The sequence below is a fragment of the Nyctibius grandis genome, chromosome 21, assembly GCF_013368605.1.
Source record: "Nyctibius grandis isolate bNycGra1 chromosome 21, bNycGra1.pri, whole genome shotgun sequence".
In the NCBI taxonomy this organism is placed as follows: domain Eukaryota; kingdom Metazoa; phylum Chordata; class Aves; order Nyctibiiformes; family Nyctibiidae; genus Nyctibius; species Nyctibius grandis.
In genome coordinates this window covers 7,519,353-7,534,768 of record NC_090678.1, presented here as the reverse complement: position 1 = coordinate 7,534,768, position 15,416 = coordinate 7,519,353, and the positions used below count along the sequence as shown (strand labels likewise).

General features: G+C 54.0%; 2 protein-coding genes across 3 annotated transcripts; both read right to left on the bottom strand.

Annotated features, from left to right (window-relative positions):
* Nucleotides 1–215: 215 nt before the first annotated feature.
* On the bottom strand, nucleotides 216–5,444 carry LOC137672531 (dimethylaniline monooxygenase [N-oxide-forming] 4-like). The gene is made up of 8 exons (XM_068416785.1): nucleotides 5,134–5,444; nucleotides 4,642–4,830; nucleotides 4,111–4,273; nucleotides 3,578–3,723; nucleotides 3,045–3,244; nucleotides 2,510–2,862; nucleotides 2,142–2,211; nucleotides 216–766 (listed from the first exon to the last, which is right to left on the bottom strand). The coding sequence occupies exons 1-8, from the start codon at nucleotides 5,263–5,265 to the stop codon at nucleotides 379–381; spliced, it is 1,641 nt and encodes a 546-aa protein (XP_068272886.1). The 5' UTR covers nucleotides 5,266–5,444; the 3' UTR covers nucleotides 216–378.
* Nucleotides 5,445–7,064: 1,620 nt separating this feature from the next.
* FMO1 (flavin containing dimethylaniline monoxygenase 1) lies at nucleotides 7,065–14,950 on the bottom strand. 2 transcript variants are annotated; one of them, XM_068416798.1, is made up of 9 exons: nucleotides 14,879–14,950; nucleotides 13,178–13,348; nucleotides 12,773–12,961; nucleotides 12,526–12,688; nucleotides 11,742–11,884; nucleotides 11,201–11,400; nucleotides 10,299–10,654; nucleotides 9,227–9,299; nucleotides 7,065–8,081 (listed from the first exon to the last, which is right to left on the bottom strand). In XM_068416798.1, exons 2-9 carry the CDS (start codon nucleotides 13,301–13,303, stop codon nucleotides 7,739–7,741), a joined length of 1,593 nt encoding a protein of 530 aa, XP_068272899.1. In that variant the 5' UTR covers nucleotides 13,304–13,348; nucleotides 14,879–14,950; the 3' UTR covers nucleotides 7,065–7,738. The 2 variants fall into 2 exon arrangements, with proteins under 2 accessions (XP_068272899.1, XP_068272900.1); XM_068416799.1 differs by lacking the exon at nucleotides 13,178–13,348 and having other exon boundaries at nucleotides 14,879–14,939.
* Nucleotides 14,951–15,416: the final 466 nt, after the last annotated feature.

Below are 15,416 nucleotides of genomic sequence, written 5' to 3'. Positions count from 1 at the left end.
CTCAGTGTTTCAGAAAACCTCAAGGCATTGCAGGTCTTGCTCAGAATTTATGGAGGAAGCTCTGGGTGAGCCAGGGGGAGAAAGGCCGGCCCCGTGCACACCAGCCCGTCCCAAAAAAGCTCTTCCCGAAAGTCCCCTGGAGATCGAGCCTGCTGCTGGTGCAATGCGGGCACGGATTGCAGCAGGTTTGGGGTAAATGCTTCATATGGCCCTTGGTGGGTGTGAAACATCATCCGGAGGGGTTTGGGCACCAGTCAGCATTGGGGTCCCGGCTTCTGCCCATGCTGGGCCAGCTCCAGCCTCGCTGACAGCACCCGGCAGCAGCACAGCTTTGCGCTGTCCCCAGCTCGCCTGGCACCCAGCCTTACCAGCTTTCTTCTACAGCTGGGGACCTGCCAGGGGGCTCCAGCCCAGCTGGGAGTATTTAGAAAGGAGGAAACCCACTGCAAGAGCCACCGGCAGGGCCAGGAGGCACATCCAGCGCCAGCCAGAGGAGCCGTTGGAGGAGTCATCCACCACCCGAGTTCTCAAGGGCTTCAGTGTCCGCTGCCACTGGTTCAGGATGGCATCTCTGGCCCCACTCCACTTCCCCCGGCCCACCAGTCGGTACTGGAAGGGCGTGCAGGGGCCGAAGAAGACGGCCAGGGCCAGGCGGGGGTCCGTCAGGAGCAGCCTCAGCACGCTGGGCTTTATGCCAGCACAAGAAGCAATTTCATCAGTGTAGCTGATAAAACTTATCTTCAGGTTCTCCCTCTTGGATGGATTCCTTCAATGGGACATAAAATAGACTAAGAAAATCAAATAGCATTATCCCACTTCAGGCCCCAGCTTCACAGAAAGCAAATGGTCTGGGCTCAGAGAAGCCACTGTGTTGCAGGGGACAGACATCAGCTGAGCCCCAGTCTCCAGGGCTGAGCTCCTTCAGCCCCAAACCTAGAGGCACCAGAAGAGCCTCTGTGGGGTTGGTCCCCAGCAGTTACCCTGGGGCAGGGAATAGGCAGAAGCTTCTTTTGTCTCTGCAGCCTAGTTGTGGCCTCAGAAATGGTTCTAGTGTAATACTGCCATCATCGTAACACCACAAACACCCACGCTACATCCTTCCCCAAGGTTCACAGGTGTGCGTTTGGCTGGTGGTGCAAGGCAGAGCAGACATTCACAAATAAGATCACCAAGGAGACTGGGAAAAACTGTGAGATGCAGAAAGTTTTCCATGCTGGGAGGGACCTCCAGGATTTTTCTGCTTGAGGCCTCATCTCATCTCCCTCGCAGGAGCGAGGATGTGAGCTGAATCTGCTTCAGCAAATTTGGGACAGCCTCAAGTTTATCTTTGTTTTACCTCAGACTTCTGTGTTTCTGTGTAAAGGCACCCATGTCTGCAATAGCTGGGGCTCCTAGTGACAATCCCTGTGGCTCTCTTTTGTCACAGATTTTTCATCAGTGTCCTATGAGCCAGCTCTGCCTTGCTGGCAGACTTAACCCAGCCTGTACCTCGCCTGCCCCGAGGTTCCCCCTTATTCCTGAAAGCTGTTGCAAGGCAGCACGTCTACCATCACCCGTCCCACAGCCCTGAGGACACGTCCCGACCTCCTGTGAAATCCCAGTGCCAATGAGGCAGGGCTTTAGCTCCCCACATACGCAATGAATGAGTTCCAGCCTTGTCTAATACTCATCTTGACCCGCCAAAAACTGCCACCAAACTGCCCCCAAGCGCATTGCCCAGCTCCAGTGGGGTTTCTGGATGGAGCTTAGCCCTGACACCAGCACTCCACGCTGCCTGGATTAGGGAGGGAGAAGCCACAAGGTGGCACCCTTAGTCTGGAGGAAACCAAACCTCCATCTTGACGTGCTGGGAATGAGGGCATGGGTTGGAGGCCTGGCAGAGGAGACCTACAGGTCCTGGGTCTTGCCATAAGCTGCTCCAGAGCACCATGACCTTGGTGTCTTGGTCCACCATCCATGAAGGAGCCACAACAGCATTTCTCCACCTTGCTATAGGCAGTGAGGGAATAAATGCACTCAAGAAGCGTTGGGTGTCCTGGGAGGGTCCCTCCCATAACTGCTGTAGGGGCCCCCTTTCCCTAAGGTTATCCTTACAGGCACACAGTGCCCAGCACACCCCGAGCACAGGAGACATCACACACCTTTTAACAGGCGGCTTCTTCTTCAAAACATCAGCCATCATCCTGCTGGCAGGAGGGAGCTTGTTCCAGCCTGAGAAGAACAGAGAAACCAGAGACCTCCAGCAGCACCCTAAGCTGAACATTTCACCCCCTTCTCCCCCTTCCCATGCTCCCAGCCCCTTTACTGAGAGCCTGCTGGTTACAGCAGCGTGTGTAGAGCAGCAGAGGTGCAGTTGGGGGGCAGAGGCTAAAGTGCTACTCATGCCCATGGCCCCCATGAGCACGGCGACAGGAGCCCAAATATGCCCTGGGCTCCGTGGACAGCAGGTCAGGCTGCCCCAAACATCCCACCCCAGCAGCTCCCCCCATCCCTGCACCCCATCTCCCACCTGCAAAGATCCCGGTCACCCAGCGAGCCTGCATTTCTGCTCCCACCATCACAGAGCCGGTCAGTTGGACTAAGCCGATGATGGCCAGTGTTGGCTTCTCCAGCTGGGGAGGGAAGACGCGTTTGTAGAGGGAGCGGTTGTCATCGATGAGGCTGCGAACTGACTCTTCGAGGAAGGGAAACGAGAAGACATAGCCTGTAGCAAAGAGCACCACGTCGATGTTTTCTTCGGTTGTCCCATCTTCAAAAAGAGCAGAGCTTTCGGTGAACTCTTTCACGGTTGGCTTCAACACGACGGTCCCAGACAGGAGACAAAATGGCAGCTCTTCATTGATAATAATCTTAAAGTTGGAGCTTGCAGGTGGAAAAGAGGAGGACAGCAATGTTAGCATCTGGGAGGGACCTGAAATGTCTTTTGTGGCCAGAGTTCCCCTCCAAGGATTTGCTATTCCACAAATATCCCCTGAAATTAAAAATTGAGCATTTCACACCTTTAAACCCATCTGACCAACCAACAACATAGTCAGAAAACACACCTTTTGGTGGAAGCCAAGCCGTAGTTTGCATGGTTAAACCACGAATTGAACTTCCGAAACCTGATCCTCTTTGTGAGGGCTGATGGGAGAAGCCAGTCTAGAAAGTGGTTGAAGCGAGTGTTGTTAACCATGTCAACAGGGAAGCCGTGGTTGGAGACCCGTCTGACTACCCACGTGCTGCTCCTGGCACTGAGGAACACCTGGGGGAGAAGGCAGGTCTCAGCCTCCTGCCCAGACATCTCATTGCCAGTTTTGCCCTGAATAGCAAATCCTGTCTTCTGCCCTTGGGAGCTGCGAGGGTTATCCTGAGGGAAGGAGATAGCGTCTGGGTGGTGGCTTCTGCAAAGTTCCCACAGCTGCTGAATGGCCACTCCCCAGGTGACCCAAATTCTACAGGAATTGCAGATCTTTAATTGCCCTCAATTTGAAGAGCTATTTGTGGGGAAACCTGGTGGGTAAAGCTTCCTGTGTATACCCCATGCCATCAGCTATCGCGGCGCCCAGCCGGGCTTGACACCGCCGTGGAGCTGTACCTTCGCAGCTACACGGCTCAGCTCCACGGAGAGGTCACCACCGGTGTTGCCGATGCCAACCACGAGGACCCGCTTTCCACGGAAAGCCTCTGCGTCTTTGTATTCCTGGCTGTGGAGGTACCGGCCTTTGAAGCGAGTCTCAATACCTAGGCAGAGAGCAGGGAGCATCTCCTACCACCAGATACATTCTCTTGCCCCAGCCTCATGCCTGGACCCTCTGCCTCTCCTTGCAGCTCAGAAGCCCATGGAAGTCTTGGCTCCCTGGGTGATGTCACTCTCTTTCACGTCCTCATCTTGGTCCTGCTTTGCAAATTCTTATGCAAGAGCCTGGCTGCATCTTTATGAGGTGTTTTTCCCATTCCCAGGAATACCCACGGCCATTCCTGTGAGGTGAGGGTCCCACCTGCCCTGGCATGGTGGGCTTCGTGGAGCAAGAAGGCTCACAAAGGAAAATGCAGCCAAGGGACCCATGGGTGCTGAGTGAAACCCTGGGGGGCAGCCCCAGCCCACCCCGCTGCTGAGGCCAGGCTTACCTGGGAAAGAAGCTAATGGTAAGTAGGGCTCCTGGTAATGACCGGTGCAAACCATGACGGCATCGAAGATGTGTGATTCCCGGATGCCGTCAGTTTCGGTGACCACCTCCCACTGGCCCGAGATGACGAAATCTGGGCGCTTCCTCACGTTGAGAGCTGTCGTCTTGCACCAAAGCCCAACAAAACAGCAGTCAGGGACTGTGCTGCGTTTCAGAGAGGACCTGCCTGCAAAGGGCTGGGCATGCCGGGGGCAGGCTGGGTCCCCGAGCAGCTGCATGTCACCTCTGAAGCTGTTAAATCTCACACTGCACCTTTCCCCTGGTGAAGACATTGAGGGAGGGATGCACCAGGCAGCCCATGTTCGAGCACCCTAATTTAAAACATGGAGCCAAAAGGCTGTGTTCAGGATGCAAAAGGCATGTAGTCCTCGTGGGATTGCACCCGGCATTGTCCCATCCCACCTGGGCGATGCCCTGGTATCTGCAACCACTGATGGCTCTTCTCCCCATGGCTCTCAGGGTCCCCGCTCACCTTGAAACGTATGTGCCGCAGGAGGCCGAAGTGCCGGGCGTACATCCGAAAGTACTCCAGGAGGAGGCCGTGGGGTAGGAAATTGGGAAAATCCTCTGGGCAGGGGAAGTCACTGAAGCAGGACATCTCTTTGGAGGTGTTGGTGATGACTGAGCGGTACACGCTGACCCTCCTACTGTCCACGGAGTCCTGTGTGAAGCCAGGAGTGCCATTTGCAGGTGTGCAGGGAAGGACTTTCTCCCCCCAAAGTATTTGAGTATTTTTCCTCCTTGTATTCAGGTACAAGGAATAAACTAGGACTAGCACCTGGTGACCATGGTTTCTGCTCCCTCCATGTCCTTCTCCATCTTGGAGTTGGGGGGAGCCCCATGCCTGGGACAGGGACGTTCCCTGAGGACATGGCCACCCTTTTCTCTTTGCTATGGGCACAGGGTACCCGAGGGAGGGACAAACCCAGGGCCAATCCTCCCCGTACAGGCAGAGCGCACTGACCGTGTAGCGCCAGAGCCCCCCGATGTCCTCGCTCCTCTCGAAGCAGGTGGGCTCCAGCCCCTCCTCCAGGCAGCACTTGATGGAGGCCAACCCGCCGACCCCGGCCCCGATAACAGCCACACGCCGCACCATGCTGTCCCGCAGCAGGCAATGCACCAGCAGGTGAGCAACTGGAAATAAAATAGCCCAAGGATTAGCAAAACACCGGTCCCTTCTTCCCCTCCCTGGGAAAACACTCCTTGTCTTCCCTGGCTGCAGGTGCCCCTGGAGGAGCACTGTCCTTGGAGAAAGCCATCGCCAGCTCCCGACTCCAGTGCTGCAGACAGTCGCTGCTCATTGCCCTTTGGGTTGTACTAAGCCCACACGAAGGGCCAAGCGATTCTCCTCCTGCAGGCAGGTGAACAGGAGGCACTTCAAAACCTCACTGTGCTGCAGCTTCTATTTATTCCCTTTCCTGGCCCAAACCAGGGCATGCAGAGAAGGGGAAGGGGCTCACAGCTGTCCCCTTCTGCCTGCGCAAAGTGATCCTCCTGAAAACTTTTCAAGAAACCGTTTCAGCTAAGCTGGCTCGTTTTCACACTTTCCTTTTAGATTTCCCATTAAATAGAATTCCCTCGAAAACAAAAAGGTGGGTTTTTTTTTAAAAAAAATAACGATGCCTGACTGAGCAGGAGCATGGCGTAGCGATTCAGAGGTTAGGCAGCACCGTGAAAGCGCGACTGGGATTACAGAACGTACAAAAGGGAAGAAACCCAGGAAACGCGGGGTATAAATGGGAGGAACTCAAAGCTCAGCGTGTGTAAACTGAGCTGCACCGAGCTTGACTGGAGAGCAAAGAAACTAGAAAAAAAAAAATGAACCCTCCTGAACTTTGATTAGATAACAAAAACTCCTACTGCAGGGTCTAAAGAAAAAGTCATTTACAACTTTTTTTCGACTCAGTTTTGTGTCAAAAGGGTAAATGAACTTAAACGAGCTGGAGGAAGCTGCAGTGAAAAGCGAGTGAGACACAGAACACCCCCCCTGCATCCAAAAGTCAGTTGCTCCCAGCCTGAGCCGCTCCCTGCTCCGCGGAAACAGGGCAGGACATACCGACACTCACCCACCCTCCCGTTCCGGAGCCTCCCTTGGCTTTGGGAAAGGGCAGCGACGTGCCTGGAATGATAAAGTCACCCCTCTTTTCCAGCGCTGACTACAGATGGCATTGCTCCAGAGGGTCCCCACAACCCCCTTGTTCCCCCCCCGGCAGCGAGGCGAAGCTGCTGGGGAACGCCACAACCCTGGATATCTGGCTGCCCGCTTCTAAAGCCTGCAAAACCCAGCCGGAGAGAAGTGAGGAGCAAACCTTGGCAGGGCAGCGCTGCTGAGGCTTCGGCTGAACTTTGTGTCTCTCTAGCTGCAGATTTAAAGGAAAGGCTGAAGTCCGGGCAGCTCATCGTGGCTTTTGCACCACTGACCTTTACACCCACTCTCCCCAGCTCTGCTCTGCTCAGCTGTGCTGACAGAAAGTTTTCAACTTCCCCGTGGCAGCCCTGGGTGGAAATCCAGACCATAATCCCAAGGGGGCCATGCTTGCAAGGACTACCATGCTGCAGCTCGCCTCCACCTCTGCCCCAGCCCCAGCAGCAGCTTTGGGTTGTCCTGATCCATCCCCCCATGCGCTGCCTGCGCTGGGCAGCCGCTCACTTAACATCCCCAGGAAATCAGCAAAACACACTCCCCTTTACCTGCATGCCAGCGGACGGCGTGGAGGCGGGGCACGGTGCATGGGGCAGCCTAATTTTTGGTGATCAATGAAAGCCCCTCACAGCCCCATGCCTGTGTGTTGCCCACAGCACCTGCTCCACAGCCCCAGCCCGGGCACGGGACACCCCCAGCTCTTCCCGTGCACACAAGGAGATGATGAGGTGGCAGCTTGCAGCACGCTCACGCCATGGCCAAGGAAATTTTATTGATCGAAAGCCTCTCTGCACACAAAGCAAGGCCCCGGGATTGCCCGGTGGTGGGCAGCACAGGGAAGCAGAGCTGGGAGCACTCACCCCTGTGGTGTACCAGCCCCAGTCCCAAGGGTGACAAACCAGGGCAGCCAGGCTCCCTTCCCAGGAAAGATGCACTGATTCCACCCAAACTGGGATTTTTGGCTCATAGGGCTTAAGGTCAGAAGGACGGACAGCCTGATGCGTGTCCCCAGCCCAGATAACCCCTTGCTAGACTAAAGACCCCAATTCTCAGGCTGGGCCTCTGTGCTCCTTTCTGGCTGCGACACCCAAATCCATTTTTGCTGGTCTAGTCCCTGCCTCCTGGCCAGCATGGTCTGGGCATGGCCATGCCCCACAGCCATGCCCTGGTCATGGCAGCAGGCAGGAAAGCAGCTGAGGGGCGATAAATGCTGGGGGAAGGTTGCCATCCCTGGCTGATCAGGACTGCAAAGCCATGCTCGTGGACGAGCTGAAGCAGAGAGGGGTTTGTGCTGCTGGTTAAAGTTTTAAAGCTGTTGTGATCTGCTGAAACCCCCTTTCCCCCTGTCCCATGGCACCCTGTGGAACTGTCTGACCTGAGATAACATCCCAAGGACAAGAAAAAAAACCTAAACAGGCTCTAAAATCTACTGGAAACCAAAAACCACAGCAGCCAGGAGCAGGAGGAACCCCACCACAGCCAGGAGAGAAGGCCAGGAGCTGGAGGAGCTGGAAGGGACTCGTGTTCTTGTGGGCTTCAGGGTCCGGTCCCACTGGGTGAGGATGGCCTGGCGTGCCCCTTCCCAGCGCCCAGGGCCCCCCAGCCGGTACTGGTAGGGGGAGCAGGGGCCAAAGAAAATGGTGAGGGCCAGCCAGGGGTCCGTGCAGAGCAGTCCCAGTACACTGGGCTTGGCGCCGATGAAGGAGGCGAGCTCGTCCGTGTAGACCAGGCAATCGGTTTTGAGGACTTCGTCATAGGACAGACCAAACCTTAGTGAATTGAAGAAAAAAGGAGGTGGGAGAAGGACTGGTGTCAGCCAGGCTGAGACAAACTGGAGGTTGGATGCTCTGCATCCGCATTGTTACTTCATCCGAACGCAACGGGGTTCCTCTTAGGAAAGGACTGGATGTATGTGCAGTGGAAACCTGGCTCTGTCTGGGACCAAATCCTGCTAGTGACACAGCATGCATAAAGTGATGCTGACTCTGGTACACACTTTTCTCACATACATCAGTTGGTCTTTCCCTTCATCACCCACAAGTTGCATCAGGTCCCCCCTTCACCTTAGCAGACCTTTTCTGAAAGGCTTTGTCAAACCAGCTGGGTTGGTTTTTAAACTACTTTTCCCTTTGATCTCTGTAGAGGAGTCACGTGCGGCAGGAGAAGGGCAGCAACCTTTAGTTTCCCTGACATTCATTTCCACCAAGTGCTGCAAAAATGCGTGGTGAATTGGGGAGTTGCTTCCAGTTCACCTTCTCTGCAGGATTCACAGCTTGATGTCCCACCTTCAGTGGGCTGTAAAAAGCCACGGGTGTTTACCCTTGTCTTGTACAGCAATTGTTCTGTGCAATTCTGTGTTTCACTCTTCTATACCTTTTCTACTATAGAGACCTAGGTGAACCCTGCATTAGTATATCACCTAGTTTCCCTGTTTTATCTCTTTCATTTCCTAATAATTCTTAGCCTTTGATTTGACCTTTTGCCTGCCCGTGAACCATGTGCCGGTGTGCCAAGACACCTATTCTCAGTGAGGCAGATCTCCATGCCGAGAGGTGAGACAATTTGTACGTACACCTCAGGTTGCCTTTTTTTTTTATTCGGCTGAATTACTTTGCATTTATTACCATTAATTTCTGTACTATTTTATCTCTCAGTCCCTCGGGACCCTGGCACACTTCCCCAACTTCCAAGCAAACTTCAGTCTCGATTACCCTGAATTAATTTCTTCCCATCGTCAACAGGCAAAATATCAGCATCAAATCAAAGGTTACGTTGGCTCAGTGCAAGCGAATAAGGGGGTATACGCTGTACGTGTGGGGAGCAGCCGCATGGTGTGAGCTGGGTTGCTGCTCCCCAAACTCCCGGGGCTTTTCAAGGCACTGAACGACCTTCGGGGCTCTGGGGACTGGCTTACCTTCGCACTTCGTTTTTCTTCTTCTCGTTTACTTCCTTCTCCATGACAGACCGAGGAGGCAACTGGCACAAGCCTAGAAAAGAGGAGAGTGTCCTGCAGAGTCTAACTCCCGGAGGGACTTGGGAGCTCATTCAGCAATGCAAAATGTGGGAAGCCCTTCCCTGGGGAAGGCAGGAAAGCCTCATAGCTGGATTTATCTCGGCTGTGGCAATTTGCCAGAGACCAGCCCTCCATGGTGCTACGAATTCATCTGCACTTCTTTGTGCTCTTACAGATTTGTGCTGTCCGGGCACAGGCAGATGATGTGGGGTGAGGTGGGCCATGCAAGCCCCAGACAGCACCATCCCAAAGAAGTACCCAAGAGTTCCCCCAGCTCTGCGAAGGAGCCTTGATGCAGCCCTTCACACTAGCCTAGTGGGAAGTTATTTTTATTAAAAAAAAAAACCAAAAAAACCCAGTAAATTTCTCTCCTCATCCTAATAATTGCAAATAATTCCTCTTGTGGGACAATGGGACTCTTCTCTGGTAGTCATGACGGACAAACCACCCTGTGCCCTAAAGAACAGTGAATTCTGCCAGGGTGGATCCACCACAGTACCTTAAAGACAACTCTCATCTGTGCATCCAGGTTTACATATCCATCTCTGTGCTCTGACTTCTAAAATATTTTAGAGAGAAAATACTGTCTTGAACAACTTAGTTTAGACCATGGTTTGCAGGCTCAGGTGCAGGACTGCACATCAGCTGAGTCACAGTAAGGAACAGAGTGCATGCTCTCAGCTTGCAGCAGATGGGGTACAAAGCTTTAGCTTAAAGGGTAAAAAAGAGTGATTTAAGGTAGATGTAATGAACTTGCATGTAGCTTGGACCAATCATGCACTTATGTTGCTGTAGCTCAGCTGAAGTGAAATAACTTGGGAAGTCTGAGCCCTAGAAATGCTCCCTCATCCACTTTGAAGTGAGCTTCAGGGTCCCCAAGGACTGAAATCCCTCTTAGAGCATGGAGGGGACAAGGCATGTCCAGTTTGAACTGTGTTTTGGTACACGGGAGAGCTCACGTTAGCTCTCCTACCTTTGAAGACACGGGTCACCCAGCGCGCTTGCATCTCTACCACGGGCATGATGGCTCCTAATGGCTTGATCAGCCCAAGGACGGACAGGGTGGGCTTCTGCAGGTGGGTTGGGAAGATGTACTTGTAGAGGGATGCATGCTTGTTCTCCACTTTGACAACTGTTTCTTCTAGGAATGGGAAGGACACGTTGTAGCCAGTGCAGAAGACAACCATATCAATGGGCTCCTCCCCAGGGCAGTTGTGGAAGACTACAGAGTTATCCTTGAACTCCTTCACGCCTGGCTTTATGGTGATCCTCCCCGTCAGGATGTAGCTTGGAAGGTCATCGTTCAGCACGGGCTCGCGCATCTGGCAGCTGTGGAGAGCCGAGGGGCTTTGAGCACTGAAGACCATGAACAAGCCCTGCCAGTGCCCCTGCCCCTCCTCCCCCTGTGCCCTCCAGCCCCATGACCTTCTGGTGTCATTTGCTCTGAACAAACAGCCCCATCTGCCCCCTCTCCAAACACTGACATGTTTCACCCTTGCAAAGTCACCCTGTCCCACAGCCTGAGTGACTTGTGGACATCTCCTGTCTTCTTCCTCCATTCACTCAGTTACTCTTTAAACCATCTCTTTTCAGAGCTGATCCATGCTTTAAACCTCTCTCCTCCTCTTTTTTTCAGGGAGCTCAATGAGGAAAATTCCTCTGGTCCTTCCTGGGCTTTTCCAGTGTGCTCCATCTCACACCACCTAAGGGGACTACAGCTTATCTTCTCCTGCTAGGCTACAAACTCCCTGCTGGAGATCACCCCAGTCTGGGTGCTGTTTGCTGCATTGGTTGACCTTGGTTGCTGGAGATCTCCCCCCTGCCCACAGCACAAGCACTGTGACACCGCATAGGATGAGAGCCACCATGAAGTACCTCTTGTCTGGTTGAAGGCCATAGTTTTCATGGTTGAACCGCTGGTTCACCTTGTAGTTAAGAAATGCTCGCACAAAGGGTCCGGGGAGTTTGTTTCTGATCAAGCTCATCAAGCGAGTGTTGAAAACCATGTCCCATGGGTAGCCGTGGTCAAACACGCGGCTGAACAGCCAGGCGCCTTGGCTGGTGGAAATGGTTACCTGGGAGAGAGCAGAGAATCAACGATTCGTGAGATGAATTTGCTGCTTTGCCTTTATAAAGCAACCTCAGATGGGTACAGTGCAGACAGACACGCAACAAAAAAGCAGCAACAGCATCTTTAAGACCTCCCAGCAGCTGGCAATGGAGGTGAAACAGGAGAGAAGAGAACAACCAGCTTGCTTTCAAGAGTAGGCTTTTGACCAAAAAATACAGGTTCAGAAATACTGTTTGGACACCATGCAGGATAAATCCAGCTTTCTCGCCCTGCGGTGATGGCCAACTGAGCTATTGCCCCCAGCACCACCTTTCCTGCACCCCTGGTGTGGCTGGGTGGTGGTACCTTCGCAGCCACGCGGCTGGCCTCCACTGCGATGTCCACTCCTGAGTTGCCCATGCCGACCATGAGGACGCGCTTCCCCTGAAACATGTCGGGATGCTTGTACTGCCGGCTGTGAAAGTATTGGCCTTGAAACTTCTCGATGCCTTGGGGGAAAAGAAACAAAGCTTGTAATTACTTGAACATTTGTGGGTTTTGTCAGGAGAACTGGCAGAATCCAGATGGCAAGAGCAAGGAAGTGCAATTGGTGGCCACTGGGGACTTGTGGAGCCCTCCATCCCACGCACACAGACTTGGTGCTTCCTCTCCAAAATGGGGTCTCACACATGCCTGCATAGCAGCGAGCAGGGACGAGTGCTGGGTGGGACTTGGAAGACAATTATGTGCAAGAACTGTGCTGGTGCAGTCTCTGGATTCAGTGTCTACAAGATGGGGTCGCAGAGGTTCAGAAAAGCCTGCAGACCTGTCCTACAAGTGGCTTCAGAAGCACTTGATAACGCTGATGACAAGGCAACACTTTCTATGCTGACAACTGGGGAGATTCATCACAGCAGTGATGAATACAGCCCTGTCAAAGATGAATCCTACCTTGGAATTTTGCTCTGAAGTGACCAGTGCCTGCAAAAACAAGGCTGCTGGAGCATGAGGATGTATTGCTGTTCATGCCAAAAGGCTGGAAAAGCAGAAGCAAGAAAAGGAAGGAAGCATTTTCCCCAAGGAGCCGCTAATCCTTCTACTCCCCCCCAGCCCCTGGAAGCAGGTAACCGCAGGCAGCCGCGTACCGTACCAGGAAAGCAGTGAAGGGGGAGGGACGGCTCGTAGAAGTTGCCACTGCAAACCATAACGGCATCGAAGACGTGCGATGTCTGCTTCCCATTCGCCTCCGTAACCACATCCCACTGGCCCGTGGTGGCAAAGTCAGGGCGTTGCCGGATGCTGACAACAGTGGTCTGAAACATGGAAGCCAAGCAGAGTCACCACCGGCGCCCGGCAGGCACGGGGAGCGGGGCAGTGCCGGGGTGCCCATCGCTCACCTCAAACCTCATGTGCTTCCGGAGGCCGAAGCGCTCAGCATAGAGCCGGAGGTAGTCCAGGAGCCGGGCGTTGGGCAGGAACACCGGGAAGTCCTCAGGGTAGGGAAAGTCGGAGAACGCCGACATCTCCTTCGAGGTGTTGCTGATGACTGTCGAGTAGAGGCTCGGCCTCTTGGCCTCGATGTGCTCCTGTCATGGCACCCCAGGGTGTATCAGCCCTGTGCCTCGGGGTGGGACCGTCCCCCCACTCCCCTTCCCGTGGTCTCGGGGGAGTACAGTTAGGAGAGGTCAGCACCCAGCAAGCTCTCGCACCCCTTCCCCACCCGCTGGAACCCAGCTCGACCCGCTCTCCAGCCTGCAAAGCTGCAACTCCCATGGAAAGGGGAACGGGTGCTGCCGGCTCACCGTGTAGCGCCAGACCCCCCCGATGTCTTGGCTCTGCTCGAAGCAGGTGGGCTCCAGCCCTTCATCCAGGCAGCACTTGGTGGCCGCCAGCCCACTGACGCCTGCGCCCACCACCGCCACTCTCATCCTTGCTGTCTCCGCCGGGCACCGGAGCTGCGAACGGGGCTTAACCTGGGAGAAACCCCACAGAGGGTCACCACACTCTCAGGGAGCAGCTGCTGGCACAACCTCTATAGGGGACTTCTCTATATGCCACCCCCAAATCTTGCATTCCCTCTATCAGCATCTGGGCTCTTAATTTACGAGTTAGATTAAGTGTCTTTAAATCTTCATTATCTCTCTCTCTTTTTTTGTTGTTGTTGTTGTTTTTTTGTTTGTTGTTTTTTTTTTTAATAAATCCATCCACTTTTACACCACTCTCGCCAGGCTGTTTTCAAAACCCTGCAGCTGCCCTGGAAACTGGCTTTGAAAGTATGTTGTTAAATCACAATTCACTGCCAAGTTTTAGATACAAGTTGGGTTTAATGCCTTCATTATCAGTCTCTCTCTGATTTGCGAGACTTATCGGTCTCGCAAATATTTGTATTTTATCTTTGGATACGTGCCCCTGCCTTTCTCAGAAAAGAAAACAAAACATGCACCAGGACTATTCAGTCTCTGCATCACTGACCAGGTCCTGTCCCCTGACCCCAGGGAAGACACTGCCAACTTTGACATGGCCACCGAGGCTGGCAGAGGGGCTGCGGGCATCCCACACCTTGGCTTTGGGGATGCTTTTGCATCTGCATCCCAAAGCCGCCCCACTGGGCTGGACAGACGGACTGATGCAGGGCTGCAAACAGCTCGACCCCAGGGCTCAAAAGGCAGCAGCCCCAGGGTCAACATCCAGCCCCTACAACGCTCCCAGGGCTGCAGCGGGGATGGTGGACCCAAACCCTTCCCGATAGTGGTCAGCAATGAAATGAGGGAGGATGGCCAGGTACCATGGCTTGAGCTGGACACTGCCAGAGCGGGGACACCACACAGGTGCCCTGGGAGGTTGTTGCAACTGCTGGTGTGACCCCAGTGGTGGTGGGGAGCACCCTGCTCGGCTGCATTATCAACCCAGCGTACCAGGATGGCCCAGGACGGCACTATGGCCAGGTGGCACCTGCTTCTCTGCCCTGAGAAGCACTTTCAGCTTCCACCATTCACCGGGAAAAAAAAAAAAAAAAAAAAAAGTCTTCAGTAGAAAACCGGGGTCGGGCACAGATTTTTCTACAAAACACCAAACTCCCCATGAACAATTTCAACTTTCGGTAGGAAGGCAACACCTAATGACTGCTCTGCTTTCCAAGGTTGGAATGAATACTGGTCTTTTTCCTTTTTAAATGAAGAAAGTGCTAGCGTAAGCTGCTCGTTGTTTCCCTGTTTTGGGTGGGGTTTTTTGGCGTGGTGGGAGTTACCTTCTATCGCAAACATCTCCCAGCTGTGTATGCTATTTAATTCCCTACCCTTTTGCGGAGAAGCTAGAAATGACATCCAGGAATCACTGCCTCGGCTACCCCGTGCCCGTTGCTGCCACACTTTCCGTACTGTCCCCGCAAGCGTTCGTAGCAGCTAACTTCAGATGTCTCAAGCCGTGGGGGTATTTGCGTGGGGAAGGGAGGGATGGAAAGGCTTCACAGCCCCCCAGGGACGCGCGGCCGGCTCTCTCCTTACCTCCCAGCCTTGGCCGCCCACAATCCGTGTCACCGCTGCTGTGGGGAGAGACCCTCCTGCTCCCGATTTATAGGCGAGACACAGTGCTTTGGCAGAGGCAAGGGAGGGCGGAGGGCTCCCACGATGGTTGCACAACCCGTGTTTGCAGTGGGAGGAGCAGCTGGACTCTCCTGCTGGCTTGCAAAGTGAGTCGGACAGCCCAGCTGATGATCCTTAAAGGGGATCTAGTCAGCGGGAGAGACTGGAGTGGTCCAGATGTGTCCCACAGTCGTGCAAGGACTCGTGTGTGCAGAGATGGCTCCAGCTGTGGGATGTTTGGACGTGATGATCTTAAAGGTCCTTTCCAACTAAAACAATTCTATGATTCCATGTTTTTACTTGCCTCATGGCTGTCTTCCAAAGGGGAGCCAAAGTGGCCAATGGACAGCAGGGTTTTGGCAGGAGTTTGCACCCAGGGCACCTCAAGAGAGCTGGTTTTGCGGTCACTGCTCACAGGGCACAGAGGCTGCGTCATGCCATTGGCTGCACGTACAGCTGC

Bases quoted from the DNA above. Each gene is read 5' to 3' on its own strand.
- FMO1 (XM_068416798.1), bottom strand. From the start codon at position 13,303: ATGAGAGTGGCGGTGGTGGGCGCAGGCGTCAGTGGGCTGGCGGCCACC. The intron at 12,962-13,177 runs GTGAGCCGGCAG...GTGCCATGACAG, and splicing joins GGGGGGTCTGGCGCTACACG to GAGCACATCGAGGCCAAGAG. The intron at 9,300-10,298 runs GTAGGAGAGCTA...CCTCTTTTCTAG, and splicing joins GGTGACCCGTGTCTTCAAAG to GCTTGTGCCAGTTGCCTCCT.
- LOC137672531 (XM_068416785.1), bottom strand. From the start codon at position 5,265: ATGGTGCGGCGTGTGGCTGTTATCGGGGCCGGGGTCGGCGGGTTGGCC. The intron at 2,212-2,509 runs GTGGGAGATGGG...TGTTCTTCTCAG, and splicing joins GGTGACCGGGATCTTTGCAG to GCTGGAACAAGCTCCCTCCT. The intron at 767-2,141 runs GTGTGTGATGTC...GTCCCATTGAAG, and splicing joins AAGAAGCCGCCTGTTAAAAG to GAATCCATCCAAGAGGGAGA.